The sequence below is a fragment of the Diplotaxodon limnothrissa genome, linkage group LG4 (assembly GCF_057381915.1).
Source record: "Diplotaxodon limnothrissa isolate DT_005_m linkage group LG4, D_limnothrissa_male_GT1.1, whole genome shotgun sequence".
NCBI classification, from domain to species: Eukaryota; Metazoa; Chordata; class Actinopteri; order Cichliformes; family Cichlidae; genus Diplotaxodon; species Diplotaxodon limnothrissa.
Window position 1 is genome coordinate 22360483 of NC_140599.1, and position 15568 is coordinate 22376050.

General features: G+C 37.3%; 2 protein-coding genes, 1 pseudogene and 1 gene segment (V, D, J or C); all 4 read left to right on the forward strand.

Annotated features, from left to right (window-relative positions):
- The first annotated feature begins 3015 nt into the window (after positions 1-3015).
- LOC146633788 (uncharacterized) lies at positions 3016-5081 on the forward strand. Of its 2 annotated transcripts, none has more exons than XM_085352507.1 (4): positions 3016-3092; positions 3328-3430; positions 3539-3668; positions 4396-5081. In XM_085352507.1, the coding sequence occupies exons 2-4, from the start codon at positions 3328-3330 to the stop codon at positions 4673-4675; spliced, it is 513 nt and encodes a 170-aa protein (XP_085208633.1). In that variant the 5' UTR covers positions 3016-3092; the 3' UTR covers positions 4676-5081. The 2 variants fall into 2 exon arrangements, with proteins under 2 accessions (XP_085208633.1, XP_085208634.1); XM_085352508.1 differs by having other exon boundaries at positions 3542-3668.
- Positions 5082-6752: 1671 nt separating this feature from the next.
- Positions 6753-7219, forward strand: LOC146633789 (Ig kappa chain V-VI region NQ2-6.1-like). The segment is given in 2 exon segments: positions 6753-6789; positions 6888-7219. Coding segments are annotated over 2 exon segments (369 nt in total).
- Positions 7220-8619: 1400 nt separating this feature from the next.
- LOC146633790 (immunoglobulin lambda-1 light chain-like) lies at positions 8620-9934 on the forward strand (annotated as a pseudogene). Its single transcript, XR_014906150.1, has 6 exons — positions 8620-8695; positions 8777-9122; positions 9182-9195; positions 9418-9537; positions 9722-9781; positions 9867-9934. The product of XR_014906150.1 is annotated as an immunoglobulin lambda-1 light chain-like (transcript).
- Positions 9935-11094: 1160 nt separating this feature from the next.
- On the forward strand, positions 11095-14169 carry LOC146633791 (immunoglobulin lambda-1 light chain-like). 2 transcript variants are annotated; one of them, XM_085352510.1, is made up of 4 exons: positions 11095-11134; positions 11218-11538; positions 13051-13086; positions 13847-14169. In XM_085352510.1, the coding sequence occupies exons 1-4, from the start codon at positions 11095-11097 to the stop codon at positions 14167-14169; spliced, it is 720 nt and encodes a 239-aa protein (XP_085208636.1). The 2 variants fall into 2 exon arrangements, with proteins under 2 accessions (XP_085208636.1, XP_085208635.1); XM_085352509.1 differs by having other exon boundaries at positions 11218-11533; positions 13046-13086.
- Positions 14170-15568: the final 1399 nt, after the last annotated feature.

The following is a 15568-nucleotide window of genomic DNA, read 5'->3' on the forward strand; positions in this document are numbered from 1 at the left end:
TCCTTTGTGAATGACCTTAGTTGTGTTCAGGTTAATTTCTATATGATATCATGTTGCACACACTGCACAAAAAAAACAAGTCAGTCTCTAGTAATGATGCACGTACCTCTTTAAGTCCACAAAACACATCAAATGAGTAAAGTCTTTGAAATGTGTAATTATTTTGGCAGGTTATTGTAGCTATTGTATGGTTGAAATATGAATCCACTGTGGAAGATTGTGCTTACTTACTTAAAAAAGCAAATATGTATGTTTGAACTTTATACTTAAAAGGTTTATAAAGACAGCTTCTAACATCCCAACATTAGCAAATTACTTAGTGCTCCACATTTTCTTCCTAATATAGTAACCCGTGGCTCCAAAATACCAACATGACCACAGCTAGAATGCTAAAATCAGCCTTCAAAATATGATGAAATCAATGGAGGAAATTACAGGAGCATGTTTTACATAAAGTGAAAGAAATGTAGAAGTGTCAATTCAGTTTTAGTTAAATTTAAAATGTGTTAACCTAAAAAGCTTACAAATTATTCCTTGAAAATAATCCCTCGAATTAACTCCCTGCCTCTCAGACTTATCAGGGTTTTTGCTATCAGTCAAATGAGATGAAACACCACCCAAACACAGATGAAATGGTCATAGATTACCTTCTATAACAAATACGAAGAAATGCAACAGTTCTCATTGTGGAGCTTCTGTTTGTATTTAACACCTGATATATTTCACAGTAAAAATCCTCTGTTGTTCTGATAAAGTCGTTATGAAGTGATGTGCTACTGAAAGTCAATAACAAGCAGCACATGAGAGAGCAGATGTGACACTGAGTGAAAAAGCAGAGGGAGAAAGCGAGGCCTGGTTATCTCACTCTCTGGCTCTGCTGGTCCACTGTGCTCATTCTTTCCTCTGGCTGTGCCGAACTGAGCTGCAGGGAAATGGAAGGAAGATCTGCGCACTGCTGCAGGCACTGACTGATGATGGACTCCAGGCTTGTAAGGCTTGGCTTTAGTCCTTCCATAAATTTGATTCCATATCCATATGATTAATAAAAAACAAAACAAAACATAGACATGCTCACTTATACTTGCTAGAAAATTATTTGTGGGTAAGTTGTGGGAATTTATCAGATAAGGTTTTAGCTTTTTACTGGGATGGATGACTGGTGGCAAATAATTAAGTAATTTTAAAACTAATTACTTTCATTTTATGATACCTTTTAATCCGATTTTTTTTTCACAGGTAACTATTTTAATGCTGCTATGTATATTTAGCAGGTGTACCACTGCTGAATAGTTGATGACGCTGCACAAAAAGATGAAAAAAAGCAGAATATTGTCTTATATACTTTTATTTCTATAATTTAAATCCCATAAAACCTACTTTAAAAATGAAGAAAGAAATAAAAGATCTGAATAGTTTTTCCCTCGTTGCACATTAGGCAACTTTCACTGTTGGCCCTGTGGTTTCTCAGGTCATGGAAAATCTCACTGGGGAAAATGAACTCCAGCTTGTTAGGGTCAGCAGACAAATAACCACTATCAAAAAATGGTTTTTCATTTAGTTATAAATTATGAGCCTACGTTCAAATAAGAAAATATATTTATCGTGACTGATTGTTGGCAGAAAAAAAAAGTTGGATGTCATCTAGTCATTATTAAACAAATCTTCCTGTTTCCTTTTAAATCTTTTGGGAGGATGGAGATTTAAAAAGTATTTAGTTCCTGCCTGTCAGCGCTGAAGATGTATGGTCCGTGTGACGTGATGTTCATCCCACCTACTGCATATACAGTTTTGTATACTGTCTGTAAAGGTGTTGCAGATGGCAGGGAGCGCTGCCCTGTTACATTCCTTTTCAGCAGTGATGGGTGCACCTCCGCTCATATATCAGCACAACTATCTGCAGACATCTGCAGACATCAGCATACCCAGCGGCACATCTTTCAAACTGAATGAGGAACTCTGATCTGAAATAAATCAAAGCTGGAATTTTATTTAAAAAATCTGGGACAGGAAAAAAGCACTAATGTTGTCCAATATTTTCATATGACCTGAAGCTGCTGGTTTTTGAGTAGAAGAAGAAGAAGTAGAAAGATAAATAGCTGTTTGAAGACTATATAGGTTATAGACTGGGTGCACTTGCCTGTGGAAAACTATCCAGAGTATGAAATCCGTCTTAGCCATGAAACTACATGTCATGTGTTGCATCACTGCACATCAAATCTAAACCCACTTCCACAGTTATGTAGATTTATTAAGGTTGGCTCACATCAGACTGAGTGAACTAATGCAGTAAATCACACAGTAGCTTAGTAAAGTTAGAAATTAAGGCAGCTGAGGTGTTAAGAAATATCTTCAGGGCTGCATAATTTTCTCTTTAATTGCTATTTTAAAGTTAATCTGGGACTCTAACCCATTTTCTAATTCTGAGATGGTTTTGGATATTCTCCTTTTTTCTATTAATATGGTTGAATGTGTGTTTTTTATTGTCCCATTTGCATTAAGTGAGTGCAGCTCACCAGGTTTTGATCACCCTTGACGGTTAAAGTGTTGCTGGCTGGATTTGTCGTAGCCCAGATGTTGAGCAGATTGTATTACAGTAGGCAATAAGAATGTTATCCTGGAGCCATACTTCTACATCAAACACCTTCTCTGGATCGGAGCCTACGGGGAGCACAGTTGTCACATGCCACCCACACAACCTAAAAGACATGTGGAGCAGAGATGGGGCATCAGAAATGATCAGGACCTCCTATTATGGTTATTTTAGAAGATGCACAGTCTATAAGATATGAGAGATGATGCAAGAGTGGGACGCATATTTGTGCGAGTGGGTTTAGGGAGATTTTGTTTTTTGTGCACGTGAATGCTGCAGTGTGCACACATGCTAAAAGAACTGAGGATGTCACCGCCCTGAATCAGTGACGTGGATGGGATCAGGTGGGGAAATTGCTCTGGGAGTTTGGGGAAAGAGTTATAAGAGAGTTCTGCACAACTCATGTTTTCTCAGTGTGTCACTGCTGTAGGATCATACAGTACAGAGAGTTTGTTCTGGTACTCTGATCTGAGAAGACCCCTGGCACTTCTTTGCAAAAAAGGTAGCGTAAAAACCCAAATTTAAATTTACTTTCTTGCTCATTTTGGAACAAAACTAAACAATTTTTTATAGCTTAAAAAAGGTGAAGAAAAGATGAACTTATGACTGAACTAATTTCTCATCAGCTTTTCTTCAACCGAAAGACTGTTTAGTATTTTTGTAACGTGGCTTGGCAGCACTTTTCGGTGAGCTTGCTCCTCAGCAGCACCCACAGCCTATATTATTGTGTTTGTTAGATGAGAACGACGAGGATGAAGTTGGCTCTCATTATGCTGTGCATGATCTCAGCGTGTGGAGCTCAGAAATCGAAACAGGAGACATCACGCTGGGAACCTAAAGGTCTGAAAATGATTTTTAGTAATGTGACCTTTGACCACTGAGGTTGTGTTTCTAAAACTTGGAGTGAATAATGACTTGTTTGTTTATACGGTTAAACTCTGTGTTCAGCAGTACAGACTAGTGCCAAGACTTGCTCAAACCTGACTCAGGTGCTGGACAACTGGAAATTTGCTATTCTGACCCAAGTGAAAGACTTGCTGATCAATGACCACGCTTCAGTCCTTCCTGAATATAACAGGTGAGTTATATCAGCTTCTGATTAAACTGGATGTACACAGCAATGATAGCAGACAGACGAGTCTAAATGTTAAGTAAGAGTAACGTCAAACGTCCAGGAAAAACAACGCTCGGTGATGTCAGTGAACATTTGACTCGTCCTCAGGGTTTGTTGAAATAAAGACTTATGTAATCTGCTCTGTGCTGCACATGAATTGTCAGTGCCAGTAAAGCGATCAATGATTGCTGTTGTTCACATGAGGCCAGCTCTGCTTTGTAAATGACCTCAGTGTACTTACTGTGCCAAAATACAATAGTGAGTGTTTCATCATGCTCTGGCAGACATTACTCCAAGTCAGTGAACATTTCATCTGGTGATTCGATTCTGAACTGTGATTGCAACACTTAGGATCACAGTTCACCAGAACTTTTCCCAGTAAACATCTAAGGTCAGCCCATCTCTACTGGGCCAAAGCTCTGCTATGTTTTGCACTTTCATTTTTTTCAGGGGACTTCCGACCTTTACGTCTGCTATCCTGATGTTTTCCGTCGACAGTGAGGCTGTTTCCACTTAACAGCATGTCGTGACTTTCCTGTTTATGCTGCCAATTAGACTTGGTTCTCTTCTTAGTTATGTTTTGCCAATAAACAAGGTTCCTGTTTCATGAACTTACAGTGCCAAAGTTCTTTGAATGGTCATTCTGATACTGAAACCATTTACTTTTCCACATGTCCTCTTTTATGTCCAGGATCCAACCTCTTTCAGATGCTCTGGGAGACCTCTACCGGCAGTTTAACACTTTAAAGGATGAGCTGGGAAAGTTTACCACAAAGCTCGACAGAATGGAGGCTTTCGTGGATGAGCTCAAGGACGGCAGATACGCCCTGCCTCAGCGGCCCGTACATAGGCTCCAACCGAGCTTTGGTCTTAGGTCTCCTCTGCGTGCACAGATGAGGGGTCCTGAAAGGAGGATAATCACTAGCCCAACACTGAGAAGGGCAAGGAGGAGAGGACCGCAGAGATCTTAAACATGTGGGCTTTTTTGTTTGGTATAAATGCAGATTTGTTGAAAATAAATGTTTATATATTTTTCAGAAGAAGAGGATTGTTTTATACTATTTCTTTGATGAGTATGGTCAAAAAAGCTAAATAAAGTGGCTTTAATTAAACTTTATTAAAGCAAACTGTAGCCACCTGCTGTTACAAAATCACAATAAACCACAAGGTGGCAGCATTTATCAAATTATCTTCACTATATGCTGTTTTTTGGATGCATCAACGGGCTGGACTTAAAGTCAAATAAATGGCTAAACATGTAGTTAAGGAGTGTTATATATTACCTCATTATGATTTTTTTTTATTACTTTAATTAGCATTGCAAGGCATTGGTTTGTATTTGATTTGTTTATCCAAATACTTATTAAATTATAGATTCAGTGCAACTCCTTGAGTGTACTTGGAGCATTTTTTTTTTACAGATAGTATTTTACAATGTGTTATCGCTTCATAATCACAGCAACAGTAGCAGTGCTTCTATGCAAAATACTGCACCTCTTGAAACACGGAAACTTTCAGGTGGAGTAACTACCTTCGGAGAAGAACTTATGAACCACTGATCACTTCAACCAGGAAAGAATAGAACTGCAGAGCTACAGGATTACTTCAAAGAACTACTTGTTAAACAATAAAATAAAGATGAAGATCACAATGTTCAAACTCTGGAGGCAAAATATACAAAAAAGTTACAGGCCTACAACAAACACTGCTCGGCTTAGTTTCCTGTCAAAAGTTCTTGCTTATTCACAGGTCATTCCCCCAAATTTCTAACAGCCAGACGCATCGGTGGTCATACGTCCTTTTACACAAGTCTGTGGTGGTATTTGACTGACCAATAAACTACTGGGCAGATATTCAAAGGAGCATGTTTATCAAAGGGGTTCAAAAAGAAAAGAAAAACAGTGACTATCCATCCATTTCTCCTTTCTTGTCGCTGGAGCCTATCCCAGCTGTCATAGGGCAAGAGGCAGGGTACACCCTAGACAGGCCAGTCTGTCACAGGGCTAACACAGAGACACAGACAACCACTTGCATATTCACACTAACTGCATGTCTTTGGACGGTGGGAGGAAGTGGGAGCGGATGATCTGATATCCTCGTGTTGGTGTTGTTCCCAGACCATCATGAAAATGTTGTTCCAGGTTCAACATTGCAAGTGACCAATCACATTGTTGTGACGTTATTCTTTTGCGTGGCAAGCCATTCGTGCATTTATGAAATTCCAATGTTGCAAGGACAATATCAATTCTGCTTACTGTTTATTAAAGGGTTACGGTTAGGGTTAGGGTCAGGGTCTGTTGATCGGTGGACAGAGGCGGTTTCACGCAGCTTAAGTACAGTTTTTTGTTTTATGCCGGTTTTTCCCGAAGTCGCAAAAGTATGACGTCACAACATTCTGATTGGTCACTTGTAATGTTGATCCTGGAACAACATTTTCATGATGGTCTGGGAACAACACCAACACGAGGATATCAGAGCACCCACGCAAACTTGCTGTATGGCAACAGTGCTAACCACTGTGCCACCGTGCTGCCCAGTGAATATACCCTGCAATATGAGCAGGATGCTAGCTTTCAAAACCCTGCCCATGTGATTAATGATATTATATAACGATGTACATATGTCTGCTTATTGCCTGCTGAAACACCTTGACTGTTTTTCATTCACCCAACCTTTGGTATTCACCTTGATTAGCAGAACAAATAATAGCAATGACAGAATTGTGCTGTTAACAGAATCTTAATTCCAACAAATTGGATCAACAGCATATCCTGAATTCAAATATATACATATATAAAATAAAACAGGTCTAAAATGAAAACACATTTAGATTTATTGTAAAAAAAACCTCAAACATTTACAATATTTGAAATAAGTTAGATTTTGATCTAAATATGCAAATTCTTAGAGTTGAGTTGTGATCAAAAAGTTTTTAGTATTGAAGCCCCTCCTCCTCTGCTTACTCTATATAGTCCTCAGTCTCTTTTCATTATTCAGTTCAGCTCACCTCTCACCTGGACAGTAAAGAGAATACGCTATACTTTCAACATGCTGAGAACCTTCTGTACTCTTATTGCTCTAGCATGTAAGAGCGGCTACTGGTTCATTTTATAGTCTGTATTTAGAAACATAAAACGTTATTTAAATATTAATTAATTTAAACATTCTTTTTTTCTCTGACAGGTGTGGATGCTGCAAAAGTGTTGACCCAGACACCACCTGTCCACACAGTTTCTCCAGGAGACGAGGTTCTGCTCAAATGCAATGTTCAGAGAGATGAAAGCTATGTCAGCTGGTACAAACAGGTCCCTGGTTCTACTCCTCAGTATATTCTGAAATTTTATCATAGCCACAGTTCACCTGACTTTGGAACAGGATTCTCCTCAGACCGATTTAATTCTAAAGCCTCATCAAACATTGATTATCAGTTTATCATTAATCGGGCAGAAGCAGGAGACTCTGCTGTGTATTACTGTGGCACATGGGATAACTCTGAGGAGAGCGTATCACAGTGATTTACACTGTGACAAAAACCTCTGTACAGAATACTTCTGCTTTCAGAGGCTTTGACATTTTGTTAACAATGACTATGTGTCTGCTAGACATCCAACTGGATCATAGATAAGGTTAACATATATGAAGTGTCTTTGGGCTTGCAGACTTCAGAGAAAAATATCAAGAATATCAGAATATCCTCCTCAATAACAGAGGACCATAATGAGCATTTAAAATCTTCTTGCTCATTGATTTTGCTGTTTACTGATTACCAAACATGTTGAAATAAAACAAAAGGGTTCAATGACTTTAACTGGACATTTAACTTTACTGTAGTTAGAATAAATAAAATGTTGTGCTGTGTCACATTTGTAGACCTGGGACAGTTAAAGGCATGAGTGTCACTGGTTTAAAATGCTTATTTTAAACCTGCAACCTTCACACTCTGTTAGTAAAGCATCACCTCTCTACTCCTCCTTCTCTTTTTCCCCAGAATGCACCTGCAGGTCTGAGCATCTAATTTATAACGTCAGGAAAGTTGTAAAAGAGAGTTAAGGTCTTTCTAAAAGGAGATGTAACTGCCCCTGACTGGAAATGTTGTATTTCACTATACTTTAGTAATTCAGGGAATTAACTGAATACTGCTTTGGTTTTGTCCAAGAATAACTTTATTTATTATATAAGAAGCAGTAAACAATGTTCAGCTGTACAACTTTCGCAGCTCTGTTGTTGTCATACAAACATTTGATATGAAAAATGTTGATTTTTTAACATTTAGTTGCCATTACTACTTAATCCTAATTTTTAAATGGCTAGTACACATAAAAGTCCGAGCTGCTATGAAATGACTGTTTAAGGTGCATTTTAATGTTAAAGAATCCAGTTTGCAGCAGAATTTTTTTGTGTGGCTGATCTGAATTTAGATACTATAAAACATCTCCTAATATAGATCCTTGGATTAAGCTGTTGTAGCTATTTTTACGTAACGTTTATGTTCAACAATAAATCAGTTTTGTATTCCTGCTTTTTAAACAGATCCAAAGATTATGTGAAAATAGAAGTGGCAAAAACTTACAAAAACTTTCTTATTTGCAAATAAAACAACCACATAGAATGTATAGATTCACCTGACTACACACACTTTGTTATTTAACTTAACAGGAGATTAATCCCAACAAAATATGTCCTGAATTTAAATATATTCATAAATAAAAATAACATTGCTGTAAACTGAAAACATATTTAGTAGACTTATCCTAAAAGTAAACATTTATGACATTTAAAATAATTTTGAGTTTGGTGTAAAACCCTAATTTCTAGTTGAGTTGTAATAGTACAGTTTTCAGTATTGAAACTCCTCCTCCTCCACTCCTTAGTTATTAAACGTCTCAGCCTCTCTTCATTGCTCAGTTTACCTCTCAGCTGGACAGCAAAGAGAATTCACCGTACTTTCAACATGCTGGGGACCATCTCTACTATTATTGTTGCTTTAGCATGTAAGATAATCTTCTGGTTTATTTTATAGACTGCACTTTGAGAGTTAAAAACAGACTTACTGCAATTTTTTTCTCTGACAGGTGTGGATGCTGCAAAAGTGTTGACCCAGACACCACCTGTCCACACAGTTTCTCCAGGACAGGAGGTTCTGCTCAAATGCAACATTCAGAGAAATGAAGGCTATTTTGTCTACTGGTACAAACAGGTCCCTGGTTCTACTCCTCAGTATATTCTGAGATTTTACCATGAGTACAGTTCACCCAGCTTTGGAACAGGATTCTCCTCAGACCGATTTAACTCTAAAGCCTCATCAAACATTGATTATCAGTTTATCATTAAGCGAGCAGAAGCAGGAGACTCTGCTGTGTATTACTGTAGCACATGGGATAACTCTGCTAAGGAGAGCGTATCACAGTGATTTACACTGTGACAAAAACCTCTGTACAAAGTACTTCTGCTTTCAGATTCTTTGACGTGTCATTTAGACTGTTTGTCAGCAGCTGCCAATAAAAACACAAATCATCAGACACGTCCATCCTCTATAAGTTGTTGAGATTATATGACATTATTGTATCTGTACACATTTTAATTATATTCAGGGATAGCCTTTGTTTTTGTTTTTTTCAGAAATAAATTTCTGTACTGACTCAGTCTTATGCTGTATATTTAAGTTTTTTACTGAATTGATTCTGTATGTTTTTGGATTATGACCTATTTTCAGACTTCAGCCTCCCTCTTCCTGTCCTGACAGTCTTCCCTCCATGCAGTGCTGAGCTCCAGTACAACAAAGCCTCTCTGGTCTGTCTGACCATCCAAACATCAGACTGGGTGAAGTGTCCTTGTGAAAACCATCAAGAAGTCATAATGTCCCAATGAATAGTAGATGCCTGTGCAAGTAGGTAATATAGCTGATACAATTACTTATAAAGCTAGACAAGATGAAAAAAGAGCAAAATAATCTTTACCCACAGCTCCTCCACCTTTTGGTAATCTTAAATGACACCTCAAGCTCATTCTCTCTTTAGCCTATGAAAACACTGACAACTGGCTGGTGATTCTCTGCACTCTCATCAAAGTTCTAGCATGTAAAGAATCTGATGTCCACTGCAGACTTATGCACAGATGTAACTGTCTGTTTCTCTTGACTCTAGGTCTTCTTGTTGTTTGCAGGTGTGAGTGACACAGAAACCTCCTGTTGTATCAGTGTGAAAAGGAGAGACAGCCAGCTCGGACTGTAACCTGAGGACTGCAACTGACCAGTCTGCTCGTTGACATAAACATATTCCAGGAGGAGACAATCAGCATGTACTGCAGTTTCGTCATGACTGGAGTTCTCAAAAAATATTGTTCAGGTTTCTCCTCTCAAAATTCACATCAACTCGTCAGTCAAAATCAGATTATCATCATCAGTGTGGAGGAGGAAAACTCTACAATCTATTACTGTCAGGGGACAGCTTCACAAGGGATGCTGCTTCACCAATTTACACTGTGACATAAACCTTTTCACAGATACTTCTGCTTGTTCATACTTTATACTGATCACAGAGCTGTCAAACAAACTCACCAGCTGCACACAGTTGGAGATGTGAGTCCTCACTTGTTCTGAGATGTGACCATTCTGACGGCTCATCCAGATTTACAACAAGATTCTCCTCGGACTGATTCACCTCTATTCAACTTTATTACCAAGCAAGCAGAGGCAGGAGACTCTGTTTGCTATTTGGTGGCTGTGCTGATGAAGCTTAATCACATTGATTGAGGCTGTGAAAAAAAACCCTGAATTAGAGACATTACAGTTTTAAAAAAATCCAACATTACTCATCTCAAATCATTAAATCTCGAACAAAACATGTAATGGGATTACATTAGTGGTTGGAGGCAGATGGCATTTCTACTTTCTGCTAAGTATTTCTGTCAGAAATGGGATGACTCTGTAAGTTAACATGAACAGTGACTCAGACTGTGACAAAAACCTAAGATACACAACAACTTTCATGAGATCTGAAAAACATCAAACTATTTTCAGCTTTTATAAGTATTACACTAAGTAATCCTCACTTTTTGTTTAAGGTACTGTTTAATTTTTGTTTAAATTATCTACTTGATATCACTTGTTGAGAAACTTAAATCTATCTTTAAATTCTGAAAAGGGATCAAGTTAAAACACTGCAAAATCATCATGAAGGACATGAAAAGATTGTAAAAATTAAAAAAAAGAAGAGACTTCACATTACCAAGTCAAGTCAAGATGAGAAATATACATATGTATTTTTAAGCTCCTCCTCCTGTTAGTCGTATTAAAAGGCTCCTTCAGCACCTCCTCTCTTCATCCTACAGAAGCAGTACAGCCACTTTAAAGTTACAAATTAGAAGTGCATTCTCAGCTCACACCGATAACATGCTGGTGACTCTCTGTGCTCTCATCACTGCTCTAACATGTAAACACTTTGACTTATATTGCACACATATATACTAATGTCAGTGTGTTTCTCTTGACTCCGTGTCTTCTTGTTGTTTGCAGGTGTGAGTGGTGTGACAGTGGTTACACAGAAAACTGTGCTATCAGTGAGCAAAGGAGAGACAGCCACCATGGACTGTAACCTGGGGACTGTTACTGACCGGTCTGCTCGGTGGTATAAACAGATTCCAGGAGGAGTTCCTCAGTATGTGCTGAAGTTTCGTCATGACTATAGTTCTCCAAGCTATGGCTCTGGGTTCTCCTCTCCAAAATTCACATCCACTCATCAGTCAACATCAGATTATCGTTTGATCATCAGCAATGTGGAGGAGGGAGACACTGCAGTCTATTACTGTCAGACATGGGATGACTCTGCCAAAGAGCAGGTATCACAGTGATTTACATCATGACAAAAACCTCACTGTTACTTCTGCTTTTTGAGATTTACACATCCTGATAACAAAGACACTTTTGAAACTTTTTGAAACCAACTCACTAACGACAGATAATGTGTTAATAAACAATAAATTACTTTATTTTAATCAAGGGACTCTCAATTCGATTAACTATCTAACCTTCTATTACCACATGACTTTGACAGCATACATTCTGTTGACGTTCTCCCCAGAGAGAACCCAGAGCCAAGCATCAGCCATAAATGCTGATGCTTGGTATTTCTGTCAGACATGGGATGGCTCTGATTAAGACATACAGACATAAATAAAATAGAAGCAAATATTTCCGTTGTGTGTGTTTTTAGGAACACCTCTTTATGTCATGTGTTGTTGTAAAGGAAGAATATCAACACTGTGACAAAAAACTAAATGAGAGTTAAATAATTTCCCCCAGGGATCAATAAAGTATTCTGATTCTGATTCTGATTCTGATTCTGAGAGACTCTACAGATTTTAAAAATAAATTCTAACCATTTGAAATCATTACATTTTTTTTACTTTGACTTTTTTTGTTAATTTGTTGTTGTACTGTACATTTAAAATATTGAGGTTAAAGCTGTGTAAATGCTGACCCCAGCCCAGCAGCCAGACTCTAAACTTCAACAGATAATAAAAGCAGTGATGAGCAGTCAGACTGCAGCCTCCTTTTCTACCTGTTCATGTTTCTAAACTAGAATCACAGTGACGACTGCTGTGCTGATGGCTTTGAGTTCACACCTAAACACTAAGAGAAAAATCATGTGTGTGTTCTCCTTAGGATATGGATTTCTGTTGGTGTATGGGACTACAGTCTAGCCTCAGGTTTATATTGTTCACTAGCCATTATGAGACAATGAATTTCAGGCCATTTCATGGAGAAACGCAAAAGTAATGTAACTAGTGTAGAGAATTACTTTCTACTGGGAATAATTCAGTCATGTGCATTATTTGTGCATTATCTTTAAGAATAGTAATGAGTAATGTATAAAAATTACTTTTTTTGAGTAATAACCCAACAATGATCACAGCAAAGATGGGAAATACCTCTAACAAGTTCAAATGTTTGACCACACAGCGTGCAAATAATTTTGTGTTTAATGTGCTTTTCAGTGATGTTGGTGACTCTAGAAGCAAAGCCAGTGAGAATTCAGTGAGACTCAATAAAGAATCGAATTGATAAATAATATTGATAATCACTAAATTACTAAATTCTTATCAAGTCCCATCCCTACTTTGTGCTGTATTTTTATTATATCTATATTTTTCTTTATGGGTTTGGCTTCTCCTCTCCAATTTTCACATGTACTCATCTGTCAACATCAGATTAGCATTTGATCAACAATATATGGGGAAGCGACACTGACAGTGAAAGTTGGTCTCAATTGGATGTTTCAGTTCCTCTCCCCTCATCAGTGACAGTCAGGAGGTTTTTGTACAGCCATGTATACAAACTGAATCACTGTGGTATTCGGACAAGGCACCAAGCTGATTGTGACAAGTAAGTACTTTTTAACTGATCATGAAACAGGAGGTATTTTGTGTTTATGCTTAGATTCTCAAATTTTCTCATTTCTCATATACTTAGATTTTTCTTTAGACTTTTTTTTGCTGTTTCATGCAGTCTGCAAGCTACAGAGTTGATCACACGTTGTAATGTGACTTAAGTTCTTCATTAGTGCACAGACACAGATATTGAACTTGATTATTCTTAAAAAAAAGGTTTGTAATATCTGCCTCTCAGAAAACATTTTTTAAATAATATTTTCTGGAAATTATTCCATGTTCTCTCAGTAGTAACAAACATTTGACCAAAGGTGGAAAACTGACTATAATTGAACAATCTGACCTTAACCTTAGTGTTGCTTGGTTTTAGAATTAAACCCATTTTGTCTGCAGTTTGTCATAGTTGGTATTATTTTTTCATCTGTGTGAAAAAAAAAACAATTTTCTGATTTAAAAAAAAATCTATTTTTTTGTTCTGCTTTAGATGACTATTCCTTCTTTTTTGCAGATGTCATTGTCTTTTATGTGAGTTGTTTATTTTATGATAAATATCATCTTCATCCAATATCTTTGGCCTGATGATGATGTTGTAAGACATAGCTTTTATGTATTTTGGAGAAGTTATTTTAGCTATTTTGGGAGTTAAAGTATAGTATTTTTTCATACATTACTTTATATTGATCCAGTTTTTATTTATTCATTTTATTGTTGTTGTTGTTGTTGTTTTTTTAAAAATGGTTTTCATGTATTTTCAGGTTCCAGCCTCTCTCCTCCTGTCCTGACAGTCTTCCCTCCGTCCAGTGCTGAGCTCCAGTCCAACACAGCTTCTCTGGTCTGTCTGTCCAGTCAGTCTGTGCCTTTTGTTGATGTGAGCTGGTTGGTTGCTGGGAGTCCAGTGAGCAGTGGGATCTCTACCAGCACTGCTGTTCAGAGACCAGACCAGACTTACCAGATCAGCAGCTCTCTGACCATCCAGACATCAGACTGGAACATGAATAAGGTTTATACATGTAAAGTGTCTTTGGGCTCACAGACTTCAGAGAAAACCATCAGCAAATCAGCCTGTAGCACTGACTAGCAGACGGGTCAGAATCAGCATTTAAAGTCTGCTCTTCAATCCTTTTGGTATTTTTTTGTGCCTGTGTACATGTAAGAAAATACTAGCAGTTAATGTTTGCTATGCATTTATTCTGCAAAATGTTAATAAAAAATATTGCAAGTGAACATTGGAGGCAATGTAACATTTTCTTCTTCTGCCAGTTTGAATTTCCTCAACTCTTCTGTATGTCTATGTGCTAGTGTGTGCATGTCCATAAGTTCTTTACTTGTGGGGAGGTTATCATAGCTTCATGTTAGTCTCCAAACTTCCACCTCAAAAAACCAAAGTAAAAAATTTTTTTGATCATATATAGAGAATTGGAGTGCCTGAAAAGATAATTAATATTTTACATTCTGGTTTAAGTTTCCTGCAATAAAAGTGGTTTGAAAAGAACCCCCCCCCCCCTCCAAAATGAGTAGTAACTGAAACTATCTACACCTCCCCCTCTGTCTTCCAGGATGCACCTGGAGGCTTCTTCTCTGAATTTAGAGTATTATGCAAATCAAGTCCTAAGTGAGAGGGGACTGTCCCTGACTGGAAAAATCAAAAAAATGTGAACCTTTTCATTATTTTACAAATAACCATTGTTGCTTTCAATCCTGGCTCATCTACCAAAAAAGGAGAAATCCTTCGTGATGATAAAATAATATGCAAAGACCAGTAATTGATGCCACTTTTATAAGTGAGGTTAAAAAAATACCTATGACTGGAACCTTATCGCCTTTGAATGTTATATGAACCTGAAAAGTCAAACTTATTTATTTGACTTTCAGCATCAGTGACTTTAACTTTTGACTCTTATATTATCTGAATAGTTATTTACCATTTAACATCTTTGAGCCTTCACACTGACAAATAAAAAAAAAAGTATATATATATATATATATATATATATATATATATATATATATATATATATATATATTGTCAGTGTGAAGGCTCTAATATAAGAGTCAAAAGTTAAAGTCACTGATGCTGAAAGTCAAATAAATAAGTTGTTAAGTAAATAAGAAAGAAAATAAATGTGTAAAAAATAAATAGCATTGTAAAATGAATATATTTTCCCCACAAGGGGGAGTCATTGTCCAATCAGTCTCAGCCACTGAAGAGTGTGATTTTATTTAAAAGTATTGAGGTAATAAGTAGTTGATATAAAGGAATCACTGTGAACTACTGCATTGTGGTTTTGCTTCAAATTAACTTAAAGCTTCATTATATTTTGATCTGTGGAGGCTTATTAGAGGAAATATGAATCAGATGAATCATCTGTGTGAGATGTAGACACAGTTTCCTGTTGTTAACTGACAGGAGTGACACCAGATCAGTGCCTGCTGCTGTATCTCATTTGCTTCAAGGTTTGATGTGTGTCTGTTCAGTG

Excerpts from the sequence above, each read along its gene's own strand:
- LOC146633788 (XM_085352507.1), top strand. The coding sequence starts at position 3,328 with ATGAGAACGACGAGGATGAAGTTGGCTCTCATTATGCTGTGCATGATC. Across the intron at positions 3,431-3,538 it reads ATCACGCTGGGAACCTAAAG|CAGTACAGACTAGTGCCAAG; the intron begins GTCTGAAAATGA and ends CTCTGTGTTCAG. Across the intron at positions 3,669-4,395 it reads GTCCTTCCTGAATATAACAG|GATCCAACCTCTTTCAGATG; the intron begins GTGAGTTATATC and ends TTTTATGTCCAG.
- LOC146633791 (XM_085352510.1), top strand. The coding sequence starts at position 11,095 with ATGCTGGTGACTCTCTGTGCTCTCATCACTGCTCTAACAT. Across the intron at positions 11,539-13,050 it reads GGATGACTCTGCCAAAGAGC|TGGTATTCGGACAAGGCACC; the intron begins AGGTATCACAGT and ends ACTGAATCACTG. Across the intron at positions 13,087-13,846 it reads CACCAAGCTGATTGTGACAA|GTTCCAGCCTCTCTCCTCCT; the intron begins GTAAGTACTTTT and ends ATGTATTTTCAG.